Raw genomic sequence first — 19,131 nt, forward strand, 5'->3', positions numbered from 1 at the left:
TCTAGGAGGAGGACTTGGGGCCAGGTGATTTGCTCAGTTTTTATGCATTCTCATACTGGAGGTTTCTGAGTCTTCCTGGTTGTCTGTAAGTCTATAAACCTCCAATTTAACTGGAGGACTCTAGCTTCAACACTGATTCTGTCAGTTTACTGCCATCTTAGTCTCATAAAGTCTTAGAAGTAGACCTTATTAACTGCCCTGATTTAGATTCTTAATTCCTGTGGAGTTCTGTAAATTACAATTAATATATGACTGTGCGTCTCTCTCATCTGATCTCTCTCTCTCATCTTAATTGTTCATGTTCTTTCAAGCTTGTTAACTGTGAAACCACTTCTCTCCAGTTTGACGAAGTATGCCTCTTCTGAGGGCCAAACTGTTCTCCTCCCAAAGAAGACTGCAGTCTCATGTGCCAGTCTTCCAGTGCCCGGAGACACCTTCCTTTCTTCCTTCCTGGCCATCCCCTTGGTTCCTTAACAAATGTTTGTTGTGCTAGGTTCTAGGGAAGGGGGCTAATATGCCTAGAGTATAGTTAGATATAAGGACATTTTTGCTTAAAAAGAGACCTGCAAGGATATTAGTCAATAGACCGTAATGTCTTTAACGGTCTGTGTCCAAAAGTACCCTACTGGTTTGTTAGACTGATATGGTTCATTCTTTAATTATTTCTTTATTTAACAAAGGAGTAGCTCCATTTCCTTGCCTTTGTGCTGAACTCTGGTACAAAGATGAAGACAAGTGGCCCTGCCTGCTAGAAGCAGTCAGTTACTCTAAGTGAAACAGATAGGAAACAAATAGGGCTAGTAGAACTTGAGGAATGTACATATAAGTGCTCTACTGCCTTTTCATGCTTCCTAAACTAGGGTGGCTACTGCACTTTTTAGGAAGATTCTTAGGAATCTGCAAATAAGGCACCTTCCGCTATTCCTTTGACCCATTCTTCATGAAAAATATTAACTTGACTTTGTCATTCTGTGACAGTTGTCTTCAGCACAATCTTATTTCCTGTGCATAGACCCAGAGGCACAGTGTTAGTTGTTTTGTAAAATTTCAGATACTTGCCTGTGAGGCCCCCCCTCCAGATATTTCATGCTCAGTGACTTACATGTTCTTTCCTTTTTCCCTGGAAATGAGCTACGTCCCACGTTTGGTCTTTAAGTAAACCTCAAAAACTCGTTGGGGTGGTAGGAGAAACCTATAAGGTATGGCTCGTTAAAGCCTTCTAAGATCTCAAGGAGCAAAGGAACACCTACTGTATCTAATAATTATTAAAAACTATATCTTTAGCTGAACAGATTATTTAGTAAGTGGTAGGTTTATCATCGAAAAATAATGTTAGGGTCTGTTTTATCAGATCTTTTCTAAAGATGTTAACATATCTAGTAGTTTTAAAAGAAGTTTATAACCAGTATTAGAATGTATTAAGATTCACATTTTTAGGCCTCATAGTAGATTCTGCTAAATCAGAAACTGTGGCAGTAGTCCAGAAAATTGTTTTAACAAGTTCTTTAGGTGGTTCTGATCATCTTACATTTGAGAACCACTGGTCTAGTATATATTACGACTTCAATCTGTTCAATGGTAGTAGTAAATAAAAATAGGGTATAAGAGATTTAACAGCTTTTTTTCCCAGAATAGTTTAAAAAAATAATTCCTTAGTTTCCATTTTCATTTATTTTTGTCACCAGAGGAAAAATAGGAATAGATATTACACAGTCCAAGAAGGAACACAGCCAGAATTTAAATAGAGCTAGAATAAACCTTTTTTAGCCATAATACCTAAAATATACATGTTCTGCCTTGTGGAGAATCTGATTGAAATTGGTTTTGTCAGATTCTTCAAGCTAAACAATCCTGAGGAGTTCTTTTAGAAAAAAATCATTTTGCTTTGCTTTTGATCACAGAGAAAAATGGAAACGGGAGCCCTCAGAAGATGAACAGGAACAAGGCACCAGTGCAGAGAGTGAACCAGAGCAGAAAAAAGTGAAAGCCAGAAGACCTGTCCCCAGAAGGTGCGGTGTTTGCTTGAACATCTCTGCTTCTGGTGGAGCTTAGTTTGTGCTAGTTGGAGAAGGATGGTACAGTGGTAGAATGATGGCACACAGTGTATTGAGCTTCTGGGCTTTAGACGTCTGGGCTCCCTTCTTGCCAGGCTACCTTGTTAGCAACTGGCTGATTAGGTGATGAGGATGCTTAATTTGACAGTGGGTGTTTGCATGGTGTGTTGTGTAGAGTGAAGCTTCTGTTTCTTATTCTCTGGTTTACTAGTTACGAGGGGTGAATGTATCTTCTCCTTTTAAAAAAGGCACCCTGTGTATTGGAGTAGTATGCAGGCTCTTTTGGGAAGAACAAATTCCTAAGTTTAAAATGCTGTTTTGCTGGTTGATAACATGCTTCCCTGTTTTTTACCTTGTTCTTAGAATCTAACATTAAACAGGGAATCTGCTTGTGCAGGGAATAAAGTGGGCCAAGGTGGCAGGGAACTTTGATAACTAAAAAAAAAGTTTGTTTATTTTGAGAGGTGGGGTGATGGGCAGGGAGAGAGGGAGAGAGAGATCCATGCAGGCTTCGTGCTGTCAGCACAGAGCCTGATGTCAGGCTTGATCTCACAAACCATGAGACCATGACCTGAGCCAGAATCGAGAATTAGACACTTAACCAATCTGAGCCACCCGGGTGCCCTAAAACTTTGGTAATTTGATCAGCTGACTGGCAACATAAGATACTCATGTTGGGGAAAGGAAGACAGGAGGCAGAGACAGATTGCAGGGGAATTTTCCTCCTTGCAGAATTGCTTAGGATGGGGGTTGAGGGCTGTTGCCTTTGGGCCATATCCCACTCAATCATCTATTTCTGTATGGCCTGCGAGCTTAGTATAGCTTTTATAGATAAACATTAATATTTTGGAGATAGGCAACACTAAATTTGAACCTCAGTCAAGTGAAGTGTTATCCCTTCAAAAAGAATTCAGTTCTTGTCATTAGATGTGTATCACAAAAGTACTGTGATTATTAATTTGAGTATTGTCAATAAAAATTATGTGAAAATTTATTTTCTTTCATTATGTAAGTGCCTATGTGATGGCCTCAATTTTGCCTTTTGTCTGGGAAAGCCAGCAGTATTTATGCTCTGGTCCTTTGCAGCAAGCATTTGCCTACCTCTGAGTTAGGACACTGTACCCCGGCCCCTCACCGTGGCAGGGGAATTTGTCAGCTGAGTTTGGTCATAGGACTAGAAGGCAACTTCAGCTTTCTCTTCTAGAGTTTACCTGTCATTTATCGAGTCCCTAGTCATCTGTCTGTGTAGTGCTGGTTATGGAAGGTATGAGAGAAACAGATAAGATCGTGAGTTTCCATCTGCCTCTTTCTGCTTTTTTCACCTTTCAGCCCCTGGTAGAGTACTGGTGAGTACTTACAGGAGTGCCCACGCTGTGGTTCTCAGTGGTTCTCAGTCCTGGCTGTGTGAGCGTTCCCCTGGGAGGCCGTGGCAGGGCGTGGTCTCTTGGGTAGTCTTCCAGATCCATTTCGTTCATGTTACAGAAATATATGTGTAGTTATTTTTTTGTCCTTTACTCCTTTTATACAAATAGCATAGCATTTCATGCATCTTGTTCTGCATTTTTCTTTAGTTGTTTTGCAAATCTTTTCATATCAGTACATGGAAAAGTGGTTTTTTTTTCTTTTTTAAACCTACCTAGTTATTCTGTGTCGTGAACTGATTCCCAGTTGATGAAGATTTAGTTTTTCTAGTCTTTTGTTAATTGCAAATAATACTACAGTGAATACTTTATTGTGCCGGTATCAGTGTATATCTGTAAGATCAATTCCCCCGAAATGGAAAACGTCGACATTTCTAAATTTGATAGATATTTTCAAATTGTCTGCCAAAGAAGTACCATCAGCAACATGTTGCATGTATATTTTTATGTCAGGTAACCCTCAGGAATAGTTGAGAACCAGTGTCTCAGAATCCACTGCGTCTCCTATACATGTTTGAGTATTATTAGTGTTACAGTTACTTTGTGTTGAAAATGCACATTTCTAGTTAATTAGAATCTTAGCACATGGGACCTAGGAATGTACATTGCTGACATTTCCCAGGTTAATCCTATGTATGTATTGTGGTTCTGGGCAATTATATAGATTTGAAATAGACACCAAGTGACAGAATAAAAACTTTGCCATTTTTCTTCTCTTCTCATTTTAGAACAGTGCCCAAACCTCGTGTTAAAAAGCAACCTAAGACTCAGCGTGGAAAGAGAAAAAGGCAAGATTCTTCTGATGACGATGATGAAGATGATGAAGCTCCTAAAAGGCAGACTCGTCGCAGAGCGGCTAAAAACGTTAGGTAGGTTATGTCCTGGAAGTTTTTCATTAGTGTAAGGGTGATATGATAGTTGGTTAGAACTTGGTTTGGGTGAGTCCACAATTTTGCTTTTTTTTTTTAAGTTTATTTTGAGAGAGAGAGAGAGTGCTTATGCACACACTTGAGGGCATGAGCCAGGGAGGGCAGAGAGAGAGAAGCCCAGGCAGGCCCTACGCTGTAAGCGTGGAGCCTGATTTGGGTCTCAGACCCACACACCATTAGATCATGGCCTGAGCTGAAACCAAGATTCCAATGCTCAGCTGACTGAGCCACCCAGGCGCCTCCAGGATTTTGCGTTTTTGTAGGTAAAAATAATGACCCGTGTCCTGAGGTGGTTGTTTAGAAATCTGATCAGTGTTCTTGTGGAAAGAATGATGTTGGCTAATGGGAATGTTGAAGGAATAACAACGGCTCTTTTAAGGCCTTCATTCCTGTAAAGAAAAGCGCTTTCAAGTTGATGTTGTATTGAGGTGGGTTAGTGATAACTGTCTTCATTTCCATAACATCCTTTTTCAGGAAAGATGTTTGGATTGTATTCTCACTTCTCTTCTGAGGGTCACTTTATGTAGTGGAATTTTGGTATAATTTTATTAAGCTTGCTAATAGGATGTGGAGCATTAATAGAAAATGAAATAAAGCAACAGATACATGCAGACATCAGTATTTTACTTTGAGTCCCAGGATAGTTCATTTTTCTTTTAGAGCATACACAGGTTTCTTTTGGTCTACCTAGAGATGGTGAAACTAAGTCTTGGAGTATTAACCTGTCCGTGTGTCTAGTTAATGATTCCAGAGTTTGGAGGAGGCACTGATTTTGCCAATGTATACTTTTTCCTCCTGCAGCTGTTGTACATCCAGGATTGTGTTTTTCTCTTGTGTGGCTCCCAAACCATTTGTTGTTTATATATGGTGGAAGGTTACATTTTAATATTTTATTACTGGGAAGTAAGTATGTTGAAGGTTTTAAGAAGGTTGAGAGTACTTATATTTCATATTCTTGTTATCAGACAAAATACAGGGTTAAGACATTTCATCTTAGAAATATTGTTTCTTTTTTTTTGCTTAATGAAACAGCTGACTTTTCTTTGTAGTTGTTTTGTTTGTAGTTGTTTCTTGTTTACATAATAGCGTCATGTTGAAAAACAAAAGCATAGGCATGTCCTTGTAGTTTTCTATATCTTGCTTACACAAATCACTATAAACAGTAGTCTTTTTATTTTGAACTGTGAGTAAGCCTTCCTGCAGCTCTCCATGAGCATGCATTAATACTTAAGTAGGAGGAAATAAGAACTTTGAGCCCACTTTATCTGTGGCTGATCTTAAAACAGTGTGTTGGAGCCAAAAGTGTATGGTTCTTTAAAGGTGTTGTATTTGATGGTGTTTAATTCTGGAAAGGTAGTCTTTCATTTATCAAGCATTGTTTCTTAATGCAGCTATAAGGAAGATGATGACTTTGAGACCGACTCTGACGACCTCATCGAAATGACTGGAGAAGGAGCCGATGAGCAGCAGGACAACAGTGAAACTATTGAGAAGGTCTTAGACTCAAGGCTGGGAAAGAAAGGAGGTTCGTGTCTTTGGGGAGCAAATTACGTCTTACCTACTCAGTGAGGCCCAAATCTTGTATTTAAGCTCTGAGATGAAGAATTTCAGTCCATGCTTATATTGGTTTTGAAATGTGGAAGTTTTCTGATAGAATGTCATATTTCATTGCTGAGGATGTAGGCATGTTTCCGACATACTGTCTCTGAGACTTGAAAATTAAGATAGTAAAGATGTGTTCATAGCTTAAAAAGCAGTGATGTAGCAGAGATTCTGGTTTATAAACCTAAAACAATTTACCTTTAATTAGGTGTTTTCTAAATCTCCTGGATGATAGCAAATGAAGATTTTTTTATATCTAAGTTGGACATGTCTTATAACTCAGTTTCTTTAAAGTAACCTTTCCATGGAGAAAATATCAAAGTATTGCCTAATTCTTTTTTCTTTTTCTCTCCTCTTTTTTTTTTTCCTATCCAGCCTCATTTGAGGTTTAAGAGTTAACAGAGAACTTTGGGTGGGTGGATGGGTAATTGGTGTGGAATGGTTGGGGTGGTGGTGGGAAGTTTTCTTTTTCTTTTCCTTTTTCTTTTTAATGTATATTCATTTTTGAGAGACAGAGACAGAATTCAAGTGGGGGAGGAGCAGAGAGGGGAGACACAGAATCTGAACTAGCTCTAGGCTCTGAGCTGTCAGCACAGAGCCCAACGTGGGCCTCGAACCCGTGAGCCGTGAGATCATGGGCTGAGCTGAAGTTGGACACTCAGTCGACTGAGCTATCCAGGCACCCCTGTTTTCTTTAGTGTTCTTGGAGAGACAGATTTGTTTTCTGAGTTAGTAGCGACCAGACCAAAAGGATGTTTATACACAAGATTTCTTTGATTTTACCAGCATATTTTGGAAAACATTTTAAAGTGTAGAAATTGAGTTTGCATTTTGAAAATATTTGAAATTACAAATCTTGTTCATCCTGTATTGTTTGTGAATTTCTGCTTATTTTTCAGTCAGAGGATTTTGATGCTTCATCCAAAAAGATTCTTTAGCTGAATATGTACTTGAAGCTTTTTTAGGGTCTGATTTAATATACTTTTAAATGTTTACCTTAATCCTTTTGCAGCCACTGGAGCTTCTACTACTGTATATGCGATTGAAGCTAATGGAGACCCTAGTGGCGACTTTGACTCTGAAAAGGATGAGGGTGAAGTCCAGTACCTCATCAAGTGGAAGGGTTGGTCTTACATCCACAGCACATGGGAGAGTGAAGAATCCTTACAACAGCAGAAAGTGAAGGGCCTAAAAAAATTAGAGAACTTCAAGAAGAAAGAGGATGAAATCAAGCAATGGTACATTTTTCAAGCAATGGTATATTTGCAGCCTTGAGGGAAGATTTTTAGATAGTGTGTGGAGCACATAGCCATCTAGGAACTCAGATTTTGCCTTGATTATTTGAACACAGAGCCAGTCAGAATTCCATTTTATAAAATTGGAATTTTTATATAGATATATATGGCTGCCAATTTTGCAGAGTTTAGTAATAAAAATAAGTAGCTTATGGAGCATTTTGTACACCCGGTGTTTTTAATCCTCACAATAAGCCCATGAGGTTTGTACCATTGTACACATTTTGTGGATAGGAAGAGGGAGGCACAAGGCAGCTTTTCCAGGAGGACCCAGGATTGGATTTCTGGCAGCCCTAGTCCAGAGCTAAGCTCTTAGGCAACCTGTTATTTTCCTGTGATTATGCTGGGGTAGCTTAGAGGTCAGGAGTTAATATTCCAGAGCCATCTGGGTTACAATACACTTAACACTGATCTCGGTTTTACACAATTTGCAGAAATGATGTGACAGAAACAGATAACTCCTGAAGTTGTGACAGATCATTGTGTTTTTAGCTTGCTTGCATCTTTGAAGGTGGTTAAGTTGCATATGAGAAATATGTGGGGGCTATAGCACTCACAGACCTAAACTGACTAATTAGAGGTATCAGCTTCAATCCTGAAGACTCACCTGCCAGTGTGATGTGATCAGGTTATTTTGTGTTAGAAATAGGGCTAGATGGGTTCTAATTCCCATTTTACTTCTTTGCAGAATGTGTTCCTTCAGTTAATCACTTATTTTTCCTTTACATATCCCTGAGATGGGGTAGGTTGTAAAGCAGTTACAAATTTAAAATCCTCGAAGTACAGTAATCGTTCATTTCAGGTTGCCAGTGTTGCCCTTTTATAGATTTTTAGTCCCAAGAATAAATAGCTTTCTATAAAAGCGACATTTAATCTCTCCTAAGGCACATACCTATATGAAAAAGGCATGTTTCCTTTTAAATCTGGAAGACACTTTTATGGTCCTATTCCGTTTAGATATTTGAATCTATTACACAAAGTAATTATTTTTAGGTTTCTTTATAAAGAAGGAACAACTGGTATGCTTTATGAGTCTAAGGTTTTCTAAAAGTATGTTTTATATAAAATCTTTGGCTTAATTACTAGTAATGGATTGCTAAAGGGACAGATGGAAGTAAAGACTCAATTTCCTTTGTTCCTTTTAGACTTTGCTTTGATAGATTTGTATGGATCTCCCAAATCTAATTGGTATGTTATCTTTTCTGTCTTCTGTCTAGGTTAGGAAAAGTTTCTCCTGAAGATGTGGAATATTTCAACTGCCAACAAGAGCTGGCCTCAGAGTTGAACAAACAGTATCAGATAGTCGAAAGAATAATCGGTGAGCACGTGGAAACGTTTTTCAGCAGTGTTTGAGCTCTACACATAATGGCTTTTGGTTTTGGGGTAATGTAAATTTAAAAAGGCATTTTGTAGATTCACTTTTTGAGAACAGAGAGATGTGAAAAAAAAAGAGAATAGACAGATACCTAGATTTATTTTGAAGGAAAAGTTAACAAGATTTGCTGGTAAATTTGGATGTGGGCGATGAGAGAAAGAGGTGTCAAGTATGATGCCAAGACTTTTGACTCAGGCAAGTAGGAGAACAAAGATACTGTTTACTGAAATGGAAAGGCTAAGGGAAGAGTGGCCTTTCGGAGTGGAAATCAAGAGCTGTGTTTGATATTTGTAAGTTTGCTATTCTTGGTTGACTAAGTGGGGAGTAATTATGAAGGCTGTAGCATATGTGAGAGTTTAGAACTCTCAGTTTGTGCTGGAAATTTATATTTGGGAATTTTTCAGTATATAGATAGTATTTAAAGCCTAAGATTTACTGAGATGATCAGAAATAGGATACCTAGTGAGAATAGGAAGTCTGAGAGCCTTCCAGGGTTTGGAAGTTAGGGAGAAGCCACAGGAGAAGTGAAGAGAAAGTTCTGTGAGAGAGGAGGAAGGCTGAGAGCATGATGCCCTGGAGGGAAGGAGGACTGAGACTTGATCCTTGAACTTGGGCTGGTTCAGGATCTGTGGAGTGGTGGGGATGAGGCTTGATGGGGAGGCTTCAAGAGAGAATGCAGGGGACAGTGAGGAAAAACAACTCTCCTGGGGAGTTTTGTTGTAAAGGAAAACAGAAATGGGGTCATAGCTACACAAGGCTGTGAGAGCAAGACGGGTGTTTTTTTGTTTTTTGTTTTTTTTTTTAATATTGTGCGATTTTAGAGTATATTTGTATTCTTATTCATAAGACCTAAAATGTCACTCTTTGCTTGATTATAGTGATAATTTTTCTATCTTATTTTCCATTTGTTTAGCCGTGAAGACAAGTAAATCTACATTGGGTCAAACAGATTTTCCAGGTACGCAAAAGATCTGGTTAACAAATGTTACTGAGTGTCTAAGAGCAGTTCAGGTTTTGCAGTGTATTTACAGTTTTGCCACTTGGTGTTTCAATGGTTGTGTGTTAAGCAGTGTCTCTCCCCTTCTTTGATTGACAGTTGCTAATCTATTTTTTGTATATGAAACAGCTCACAGTCGGAAGCCAGCCCCTTCAAATGAGCCTGAATATCTATGCAAATGGATGGGACTGCCATATTCAGAGTGCAGCTGGGAAGATGAAGCCTTGATTGGAAAAAAGTTCCAGAGCTGTATTGACAGCTTCCATAGTCGAAACAACTCAAAAACCATCCCGACAAGAGAATGCAAGGTGTGTGATTACTGGCATTTGGTTTTTCAGAGGAAAGATGTATCGATAGAAGAGGTTGGTCACATAGATATTGGAAATAGAAAATATACAAAAGTAAATAATAATTACCATTTTGATGTGAAAGATGACATGACATCAAAGGAAAATATTAAAACAGAAGGAGACAATAAGTTGTATAATGGCTCTACTGACCTCTTTAATCATAAAATTCACAGAACTGGGTAGGTCTAATTAGAGATACTGTGCAGAATATTTGCAAGAATTTAAGTACTCTAAAGAGAATTGACAGTGTGTGTGTGGGGTGCCTGGGTGGTTCATATGGTGGAGTGACTGATGGTTGAATGATTGATTTTGGCTTCAGCTCAGGTCATGATCTCATGCTTCACGAGTTCAAGCACCATGTCAGCATGGAGCCTGTTTGGGATCTTCTCTATCTCCCTCTCTCTCGGGCCCTCAAACCCACCCCCTCCCACCCCGCTCACACATTCTGTCTCTCAAAATAAATAAATAAACTTGAATAAAATGAAGAGAAGTGACGGGAAAGGGAAAGAGCCCTGAATTATAAATCAGAAACTAAACATACAGGTTTTTTATTTGGTTGATTGTTTGTACAAATTCTTCCCCTTCTTTGGGATTCACACCACATGTAAAGTGGTGTGCTTGGGTCCTTGGCAGTAAAAGTCTGTGTAGGTCATGGGCTGTCTCTGAGGAGTTGAAGTCCAGTTCAGAGCACCAGACCTCCATCTGTGGAATGCAGTATGTACTTGAGGGAGCAGTGAATGTAATAAAGAACTGTGGTCAGCGAAGTACAGAGGGAAGAGTCCCTGAGTTCCAGTAGTCCGTGAGGCGGTTTTAAAGGGTTAAAGAAGAGGTTGCACTACTTGAACTGCCCTGGTTCTTGAAGAATGGGTTGGTGGTGGGTAGACAAATGGAAGGGGTTCCAGGTTATTGCCTTCCCATGAAAGGCATCAGGAGAAAGATGTTCTTGGGGTTGGAAGAGCGGAAGGTGTTGTTGGCAAGTGCATTTGGGTCCGAGTTTGCACGTCTTGAATACCTTGGAAGCTAATTCTGGCTTCATTGGGTGGGTATGGGCATGCCTACCTACCTGAGAGAGAACAGCAGGATGGAAACAGTGTTGTATTCGGGAAACTTCCTGTAATGGCCACCTGCAGGAGCTGCTGGAGCAGGCAGTTAGGAGAGCCAGAAGGTCCAGCCAGAAACATGCCCTAGAAGTCTGTGAGGAAACAACAGTATGCAGACAGGGGAAGTCTCTATGGGATGGGGATTGAATGGCGGGAGATATTGGGGAGACTTGGCAGAAGTGGACGCGGGGTTCAGTGGTTGAGTGCGAGGAGTCAGATTCTCTCCACTACAGGGTGCTCACAGAGGAGAGGTGAGATGATCAGTAATCACATTGCTAAATATACTGTTAGGGTAATACTTCATGTAATAGGGTGCTGATTCCATAGAGTCCTAATCTTCAGAGAACTGCTTGCTGAAAAAAGACCAAAGAACTTTGGGAAGCATTCCTAAAGGGAGTTTTCCTGTAAATTTGCAGTGTGGACAAGCATTTTAGACTTGGAAAAGTCACAGTAATGAAATTTATGTAACTTGTATTACATTGTTTCCCAAATGGATTTAGCCACAGAATCCACATTTTGTGCAAAGCATAGAGACATGACCTTACTAGACTGCTATTCCTCACATCCTTTCCTTTAAACAACCAAACTCAACACTTGGGGGTTCAAGGTCGGGGGGCTGGCATTTTAGAATTTGCAAAGGCTCTCATGGTGAAGTTCTGCTGTGTTTGGCATATAGAGACTTTTCCAGTGGCCTTGCTTTGTAGTGTTTAGGACAAGATCATTAAAGATGATAAGGGAGCACTCCTGCCATATGATGGTGATGATGTACGATTAGTGCTGTGTAATGACCTTCACAGACTTACTTCAGGGAGCCCGTTAACCAAAGACTGTTTCAGGATACATCTGGCTTTGGAGTATAGACCTCAATGAAAGGAGGTGTGGGTGTGGTGGGGTAGGTGGGGTTGGTGATTCAGATGTGAAATTTAAACTTCTGTGCTTTGGGGCACCTGGGTGGCTCAGCCTGTTGAGCGTCTGACTTCAGCTCAGGTCTTGATCTCACCATTAGGGAGTTCGAGTCCCACATCAGGCTCTGTGCTGACAGCTTAGAGCCTGGAACCCATTTCATGTTCTATGTCTCCCTCTCTGTCTCTGCCCATCCCCCACTCATGCTTTGTCTCTCTCAAAAATAAATAAACATTAAAAAAAATGTAAACTTTTGTGCTTTGGTTCAGAGCACATAATCACGGGTAGCATTTTAACATGGGAACAGGAAGAAAGTCTTTTTCAGGGCTTTGTTAATTTTTGTTTTTCAGGCCTTGAAGCAGAGACCACGATTTGTGGCTTTAAAGAAACAGCCAGCCTATTTAGGAGGGGAGAATTTAGAGCTCCGTGATTATCAGCTAGAAGGTCTCAACTGGCTTGCGCATTCCTGGTGCAAGTAGGTAGAAAATATGATTGAAATTCTCTTTACTGTATCTGGTTTCTTTATTTTTAAGTGCAAATAATTATTTCTGTTGTGTATTACAGAAACAAAAATATGTGATTGTGAGAAAGCTCTTGTAGGAGTTCATGTGTATGTGTAATACCATTTTAATCTGAAGAATACTTTGTTTTCATTAGTTATTTGGGGATAATTTGTCATAGCCAGAAACCTGTGTCATAACATGGTGTTCATGAGGATAAATAACAAGTTAATTTGGCCAGGTCTGTGATGTGGAAGGAGTTCTTCTCAGAAGAAAGAAGAAAATGTCTGTTTTCCATTCATTTTCCTTCTAGGGCAGGGAAACCTTTCCCTTCCTTTCTTGTGGTAGCGCTGAAGAGTAGTGTGAAATCTCCCCATCCTGAGGTTGCTGTACATGCTATCTCATTTAGAGGAAGGTCTCTGATGGTTGAACCTTTAAAATTGTCCTTACTTTTTGTAACAAAACCACCTTAATTTTGAAAAGGAAAGGTGTGACAGTGATAGCATTTGAGGTTTAAAGGTGCTGGGGGAGGTAGTACCCATGGATGTTATTCAGATCAGTTGCAAATACAAGTAGTCTCTGATTACTATGTGTTAGGGCCCCATCTAGACCTTGACAGTTTTAACAGTGGACCAAGAGAGACCTTCTTTCCCTGTCGTCCCAGGGAATATACAGTGTGAGAAGGATCTTTAATGCCTACCTACAAACTCCTTCCCCCATGTGCAACTCTGAAGTTCCTTAGTGTTTTATAGTAAAGAAAAAATTCTTATTTCAGAATTGAACTGCAGCCTGGAAATAAAAGCATGGTAGCTGGTTTTCTCAATGCCAAAAAAGTGGTTTCTGGTTAAAGGTACATTTAAAAAGCCTGCTTCCCAGTCAAACTATCTATATTCTTTGTCCTGTAAAATCTAATACAGGATCTAGCATTCAGTCATGAACATTAGAGCCCTTGAGGAGCTTCTGTTTGTGTGACTAAAGATGTAAGTCTGATAGAACTATTCTGAATGGTGTAAAAACTGGTTTTGTTTCAGAGAACAGGGAGATCTAATCTTCCTAGAAGATAGCTCTAAAGCCAGGTGGAACCTCAAGAAGTGGTGTGATCCAGCTGTCTCATTTTGTACTTGAAGGGTCTTAGCCTCAAAGATGTCATGTGCCTTGTTCACAGTCACACTGTGTGCTGAAGAGGACCCAACCAGTTGTTAGGCCCTAGTCATGGGAAACTTACATTAAGTAATACGCCGTTCTGGCCTAGTTTCAGGAAAAACAGGGAAATCTGTTCGTATCTCTTCTATTATATCAACAGTGGCAGTTTGTTAGGGAGAGAAAATGTCAGAGAAAATGAATCCTGTTTCCTCCCCACTAGTGTGGAAAGGTGAGAGAAATAGGAGGGAAATTACACAAAGGAACATACTATATCTGAATAGTGCATAAAATTAGGTGAACCTGAGATTGATAGAGAGGTATGGCCTCCTCCTCCTCCCCTGCCCCAGTATATTTGCCTTTATCCTTTTCCGTTCTTTTCCTATAAAACTAGCCTTTCTATGAAACACAGAATGTATTTTTAAAAATTTAATCTCTTGGTAAATTAAATGTTTTGTATTTGTAATCCATTTAGTTCTTTTTAACTTGTCTATTTTAGTTCTTTTTGGTTTATTGATTAAACATTTGTAATAAATGTGTAAACCTTTAATGACCTGATTTTCAAGAAACTCTTAATGTGTGCACCCTTTTGCCATATATGTATTCCTAATTCCCTGCTAAATGGGCTGTTCTCCATTTCTTGAACATACTTTCCTAGTCTGGCCATTTTTTCAAGTGTTTTTATTCTATCAGAACAATCCTCTCCTGTTAATATCCTTAAAATATCCAGACTGTCCCTAGAGCAATGTTTTTCAAAGTGTGGTCCAAGGAATATACCTGCATCAGAACATCCAGAAGTGTCTGTTAAAAGTACAGCTCTTTGAGCCCTTTCCCAGATGCTGATTTCATAGTTGTAGAGTAGATTCAGAAGTCTGATCTGCAGCCTGTCTTTGCTGTAGATTGTGCTGTATTTAAAACAAGCTCCAAACACTGCAGCACATGGGCCTGGGGGAGGAGTGTATGTAGCGTTAACCCAGCGGCATGCAGTGGAGTCAGGTGGGTGATTTGAACAAAGGCACATGACTGTCAGGCTGTAGGGTTCACCAGCAGTTGGGATAGCCAGTTTGTGCCCCTGCTTTCTGTAATGGTGGAGCCCAAGGTCATGTTGTTGGATACTCCAATATAACAAAACCTGCTTTTTGTGTTACAGGGGGGTAGATGTAAAAGAACAAAATGCAAGGTAAAGAACATAGTCTGAATAAGCTTTTCTAGTATTTCCAAAGCTTGATTGTACTTAGATCACTTGTTCTTCTGCTATTTTGTGGTTCCTACTACAAAGGAAGTACAGTTGAGGCTGGTAACCAGTGTCTTGCTTGCATTGGCGTCCTTGCTGTTTGTGCACATGCTGGTTTGTGTGTGTGTGTCTGTGTTGTGTATAAACTAATGGCTTTGTTTTGTTTTTGCTTTTCTCTTCCTGCAGAAGTAACAGTGTAATCCTTGCTGATGAAATGGGCCTAGGAAAGACCATCCAGACCATATCATTCCTCTCCTACCTGTTCCACCAACACCAGCTGTATGGCCCCTTTCTTATAGTCGTCCCTTTATCCACCCTCACCTCATGGCAGAGGGAGTTTGAAATCTGGGCACCAGAGATTAACGTAGTGGTTTACATAGGTGACCTGATGAGCAGAAATACGGTGTGTAAACAAAAAGAATTGGGATAGAATCTGTGTTATAAATGTATTTTGGAAATTGACCTAAAGCCATTATAGTCTTTAGTAAGATTATGATTCTGACACTGTAATGTGCCCCCACTGTTGGGAGATATATGTATCACAAAAATGCAACTCAGATATTCTTTAAAATATGCTTACTGTATTAAAGAAAAGCAACAGAAGTATGTGAATGGGAATCTATTTTAGTTGGATTGCAGTATTAAGTTTTTCTTCTTTCTGTCTTGTATTTCCAAGACTACTTTATTTATAATGGATTATAAGGTGGAGATAATAGCTTGTGGAATGTTAATATTATTTTTGCTGTGTGAGCAGATATACTACTAAAAATGATCAAGTTCTTAGAGTTTGTTTCCCAGCCTTTTGAAATGGTGAGGTTGCATAACTTAGTAAGGTAGGAATAAAGAGGAAGGACAGTGGACCCTGGTGGGGCTATAGAAATGAGAATTAATTGTCTGTTTTCAACCTTAACTTGAGCATAAGGATCTTAGAACACAGAAGCTTGAGTTGATCTCTGTTTAGCAGATCTTTTCTTGATAACGACAACTAACTTTTTCAAAAGCATCCAGGTGTGTGCGAGGGCCTATCTGTGCTGGGTGCTCTTTACAGGTGTTTTACCTGTAATCCTGATGATAGTCCTCATGGTAGTAGATGGCATTCTTTCTAACCGACTAAAGAAGAAAAGGACTCAGAGAGTCTAACACTTGTCCCCAGGCCAGCCACACAGCAGCAGAGCTGGGCTTGGGATCGACATGTATCTGGCCCCAGACCTTTGCTCTTTCATCACTGTGTGTTAGAGAAAACTGTTTCTGAGATAATTGCTTATCCAGAGAGCAAGTCATCAGGAATTCTCAAACTTTTGGGAGATATGTTATATATTAAGCTGATTGAAACTTATTTTCATTCAAATTGTCTAACCTGAACTCTGACAGATTTACAGATTTCACTGCTCTAATTTTGAGTTTGTAAGCATATAGCAGTTTTTAGCTTTGCTAATCTATTTGTTAACCATTGTACAAGAAAAAAACTTCCTAGATGATGCAGAATGGCTTCAAGCACTGCACTCAAAGGTGAAGACAAAGTGAACTCTGAATATTGTGGAGACAGGGAAGTTTTCTGTGGGGACTCCCATACTCCTTTTCTTTGTTCTTCCCACTTGGTGGTGATCACCTGCACGCACTCCTTGTCCTGTTCTCTGGTCCCCAATTTGACAACTAAGCTGCAGGAGCCTTGTTATGGCCTGTCGTGCCTGCTGGGCATCTGGTCACACTGCAGTACGAGGGGCCATTAGTTTTTGTGTTTACCTAGACATTATTTTCATTCATATTAAGTTATACTTTTGTCCTTTAACCTTCCCTTTCCTTTTTCTTGGCGGCCACATCTTTCTGCTCTAGATTGATGAAATTTCTGACCAAGCCAGAGGTTGGGATTTGTTCTACTTGTTAATAAAAGCATTGCCCTACCAAAGAGCAAGGAATAATAAAACATCCCTTAAGAAAATTCACATTCTGGGAGATCGCTAGATAAGTTCAAGTCCCCAGGGTTTCATTGCAGACGGAATGTATTTTTTTGTCAGATGTATTGGGACGGGGGCAGAGGGAAGTGACAGGGGTTTTGAGTTCTTGCAGTAAAGTTTCTACTGCTCGGTGGCATTTAATTCTCTTCCTGCTCTAGAGTTTGTTGCTTCAGTCAGTTTAGAATGTATAAAATATTCATTAAATTCTAATGAGGTTTATTTTGTATTTGGCATGTTTCTGTTGCATCTGTCACGAGACTGCTGGTGACATAGGAAGGTAAAAGTAGAAATTGTATCTTAATTACCGATGTCTCTTCTAGATTCGGGAATATGAATGGATTCATTCTCAGACTAAAAGGCTGAAGTTCAATGCACTTATAACAACATATGAGATCCTCTTAAAAGATAAGGTATGTAATTTTGTAGTGTGACTTGTCCAAATGGTGGGGTCTGTGCTTCCTGCTTGCCATGTTACTTTTCTTTATTTAGTTAAGAAAAGCAAACAAGTGAACAAACGAAAATCCACAAAGAATATTGAGGTTAAAAATAAAAATCAGAACCTTAAAGTTAAAGGGGACTTTAGATTGCTTAGTCCAATTGAAATATATAGGACGAAAGAGTATTGAAGCCAGTAACTTAACCTGAGATTGTAGTCAGCCGTCAGAACCTGGGCTTGAGTGCCATCTCAGGCATTTCTCATCGTATCATCGTTAAGAAAGTTCTCCCCAACAGATGATGTCAGTGGTCTCTGTGAGGAGGACAGAAAAATGAAGTTCTTTATACATCATCTCTTTCTACGATTACTAAGACGTGTGTGGCAGGTGGTCCCACTGGTGATAAGTGTAAAGAAATTCAATTTGGTGGCTTTTGGTGTTTCTGTGTTTCAGGGTTGGGGTGGAGAATAGGCAGAGAAGAAATCTTAATTAAGGAGAGACTGCAAAATCATGGTTTTTGTTTTCGTATTGTTTTTGCCCAGCATACCGATTTCTGTGTTCTTGCCGTGGGGCATGCAGCAGTACCTGGCATAAGAGATTCCCCCTCTCCCCTAAGACCTTTTGGATGGTGGTGTGCTCTTTGGAGTAGACACTAGTTGGACAAAATACAGAATAAACAGAAGAGTCCAAATATAATTTTAAGTCCAAGAAGAATAAATGTTTCTATGTATACCTTTGTGATGGTATTTGTTCAGAGATAATTAACACTTGAAAGTACTTTGGGTTTCCTTCTGACCTGGTGGCTCGTTCTGTTTTGTTTTTACTTTAGACTGTGCTGGGCAGTATTAACTGGGCCTTTCTGGGAGTGGATGAAGCCCATCGGTTGAAGAATGATGACTCTTTATTGTATAAAACTCTGATTGATTTCAAGTCCCACCATAGGCTCCTGATTACGGGGACCCCTCTGCAGAATTCCCTCAAAGAGCTCTGGTCCTTGCTGCACTTTATTATGCCGGAGAAGTAAGCTCCTTCCTGTGTATTTCGAAAGATGCTAGAATGTCTGAAATGCCAATGCTTTTAACTTTTTAAAAATAGACCTTAGGGAAAACAGATGGCATGATTTGGGGACAGCAAAACATTAAACTGCTGCAGAATAAAATTAGTAAAATGTTCCATAATAAATGTTAAGAGGCACAGAATTCAGCATGTCAAGAAGGAAAGCCTATTATCTACCAGACATTTGAATCTGTTAATGCTTTGGGGAAATAATTGGTAAACAGGAAATGTCAGACATTCTCACTGTTGTTATAAGGTAATCAGTAATTGAAATGAAGTATACAAGAAATGAAGTATACAAGATACTCAGTCTGACACGTGTTAGTATCTTAAACCCAAACCTTTGATAACCAGCAATCAGCATTAGGTGTCACTCTGATTTGTAACTTACTAAAGAATCATGGATGTCTTTATTGAAAAGATTTTTATGGGAGAGATGGTATGCACGTTTCCTGAAACGTATTTATCTAGCAGTATTCAATGATGCCTGAAATGAAATCTGAATCTGTTACCCTACCTTGGAAGACCCCGCTCAGTATGGCCCCTTGATGGTGCTCTCACTCCTCCCATCTCATCCCAGAATGGCCAGCTGTTCTGCCAGCTTTCCATCCCTTTAACCTGCCAAGCCAAGCCACTGCCACTCTTTATGTCTGGGATGGTCTTTTCTTCTCATCTTCACGTGACCAGTAACATTTTAGCCGGAGTCTTTATGACCACCTCTTTACAGATTCTTCTCAGACAGCCTAACCTATAGTAGCCTGTCAGACTTGCTTACCACCCTACCCT

At 39.7% G+C, this 19,131-nt stretch overlaps 1 protein-coding gene across 3 annotated transcripts in view; it reads left to right on the forward strand.

Moving 5' to 3' along the window:
* The window catches only part of CHD2 (chromodomain helicase DNA binding protein 2), a 123,161-nt gene that overhangs the window by 33,483 nt on the left and 70,547 nt on the right, over positions 1–19,131 (forward strand). For 2 of the 3 annotated variants that reach the window (XM_039217677.1, XM_039217674.1), the window contains exons 6-16: positions 1,902–2,009; positions 4,204–4,344; positions 5,796–5,929; positions 7,019–7,244; positions 8,519–8,619; positions 9,590–9,634; positions 9,803–9,981; positions 12,377–12,501; positions 15,087–15,303; positions 17,176–17,265; positions 18,119–18,309. In XM_039217677.1, the coding sequence (XP_039073608.1) occupies positions 1,902–2,009; positions 4,204–4,344; positions 5,796–5,929; positions 7,019–7,244; positions 8,519–8,619; positions 9,590–9,634; positions 9,803–9,981; positions 12,377–12,501; positions 15,087–15,303; positions 17,176–17,265; positions 18,119–18,309 (1,557 nt within the window). The remainder of the gene's footprint in view (positions 1–1,901; positions 2,010–4,203; positions 4,345–5,795; positions 5,930–7,018; positions 7,245–8,518; positions 8,620–9,589; positions 9,635–9,802; positions 9,982–12,376; positions 12,502–15,086; positions 15,304–17,175; positions 17,266–18,118; positions 18,310–19,131) is intronic. The other variant, XM_039217675.1, reaches the window with a different exon arrangement.

Source organism: Hyaena hyaena, unplaced genomic scaffold (genome assembly GCF_003009895.1).
Source record: "Hyaena hyaena isolate Hyena2069 unplaced genomic scaffold, ASM300989v1 scaffold_702, whole genome shotgun sequence".
In the NCBI taxonomy this organism is placed as follows: domain Eukaryota; kingdom Metazoa; phylum Chordata; class Mammalia; order Carnivora; family Hyaenidae; genus Hyaena; species Hyaena hyaena.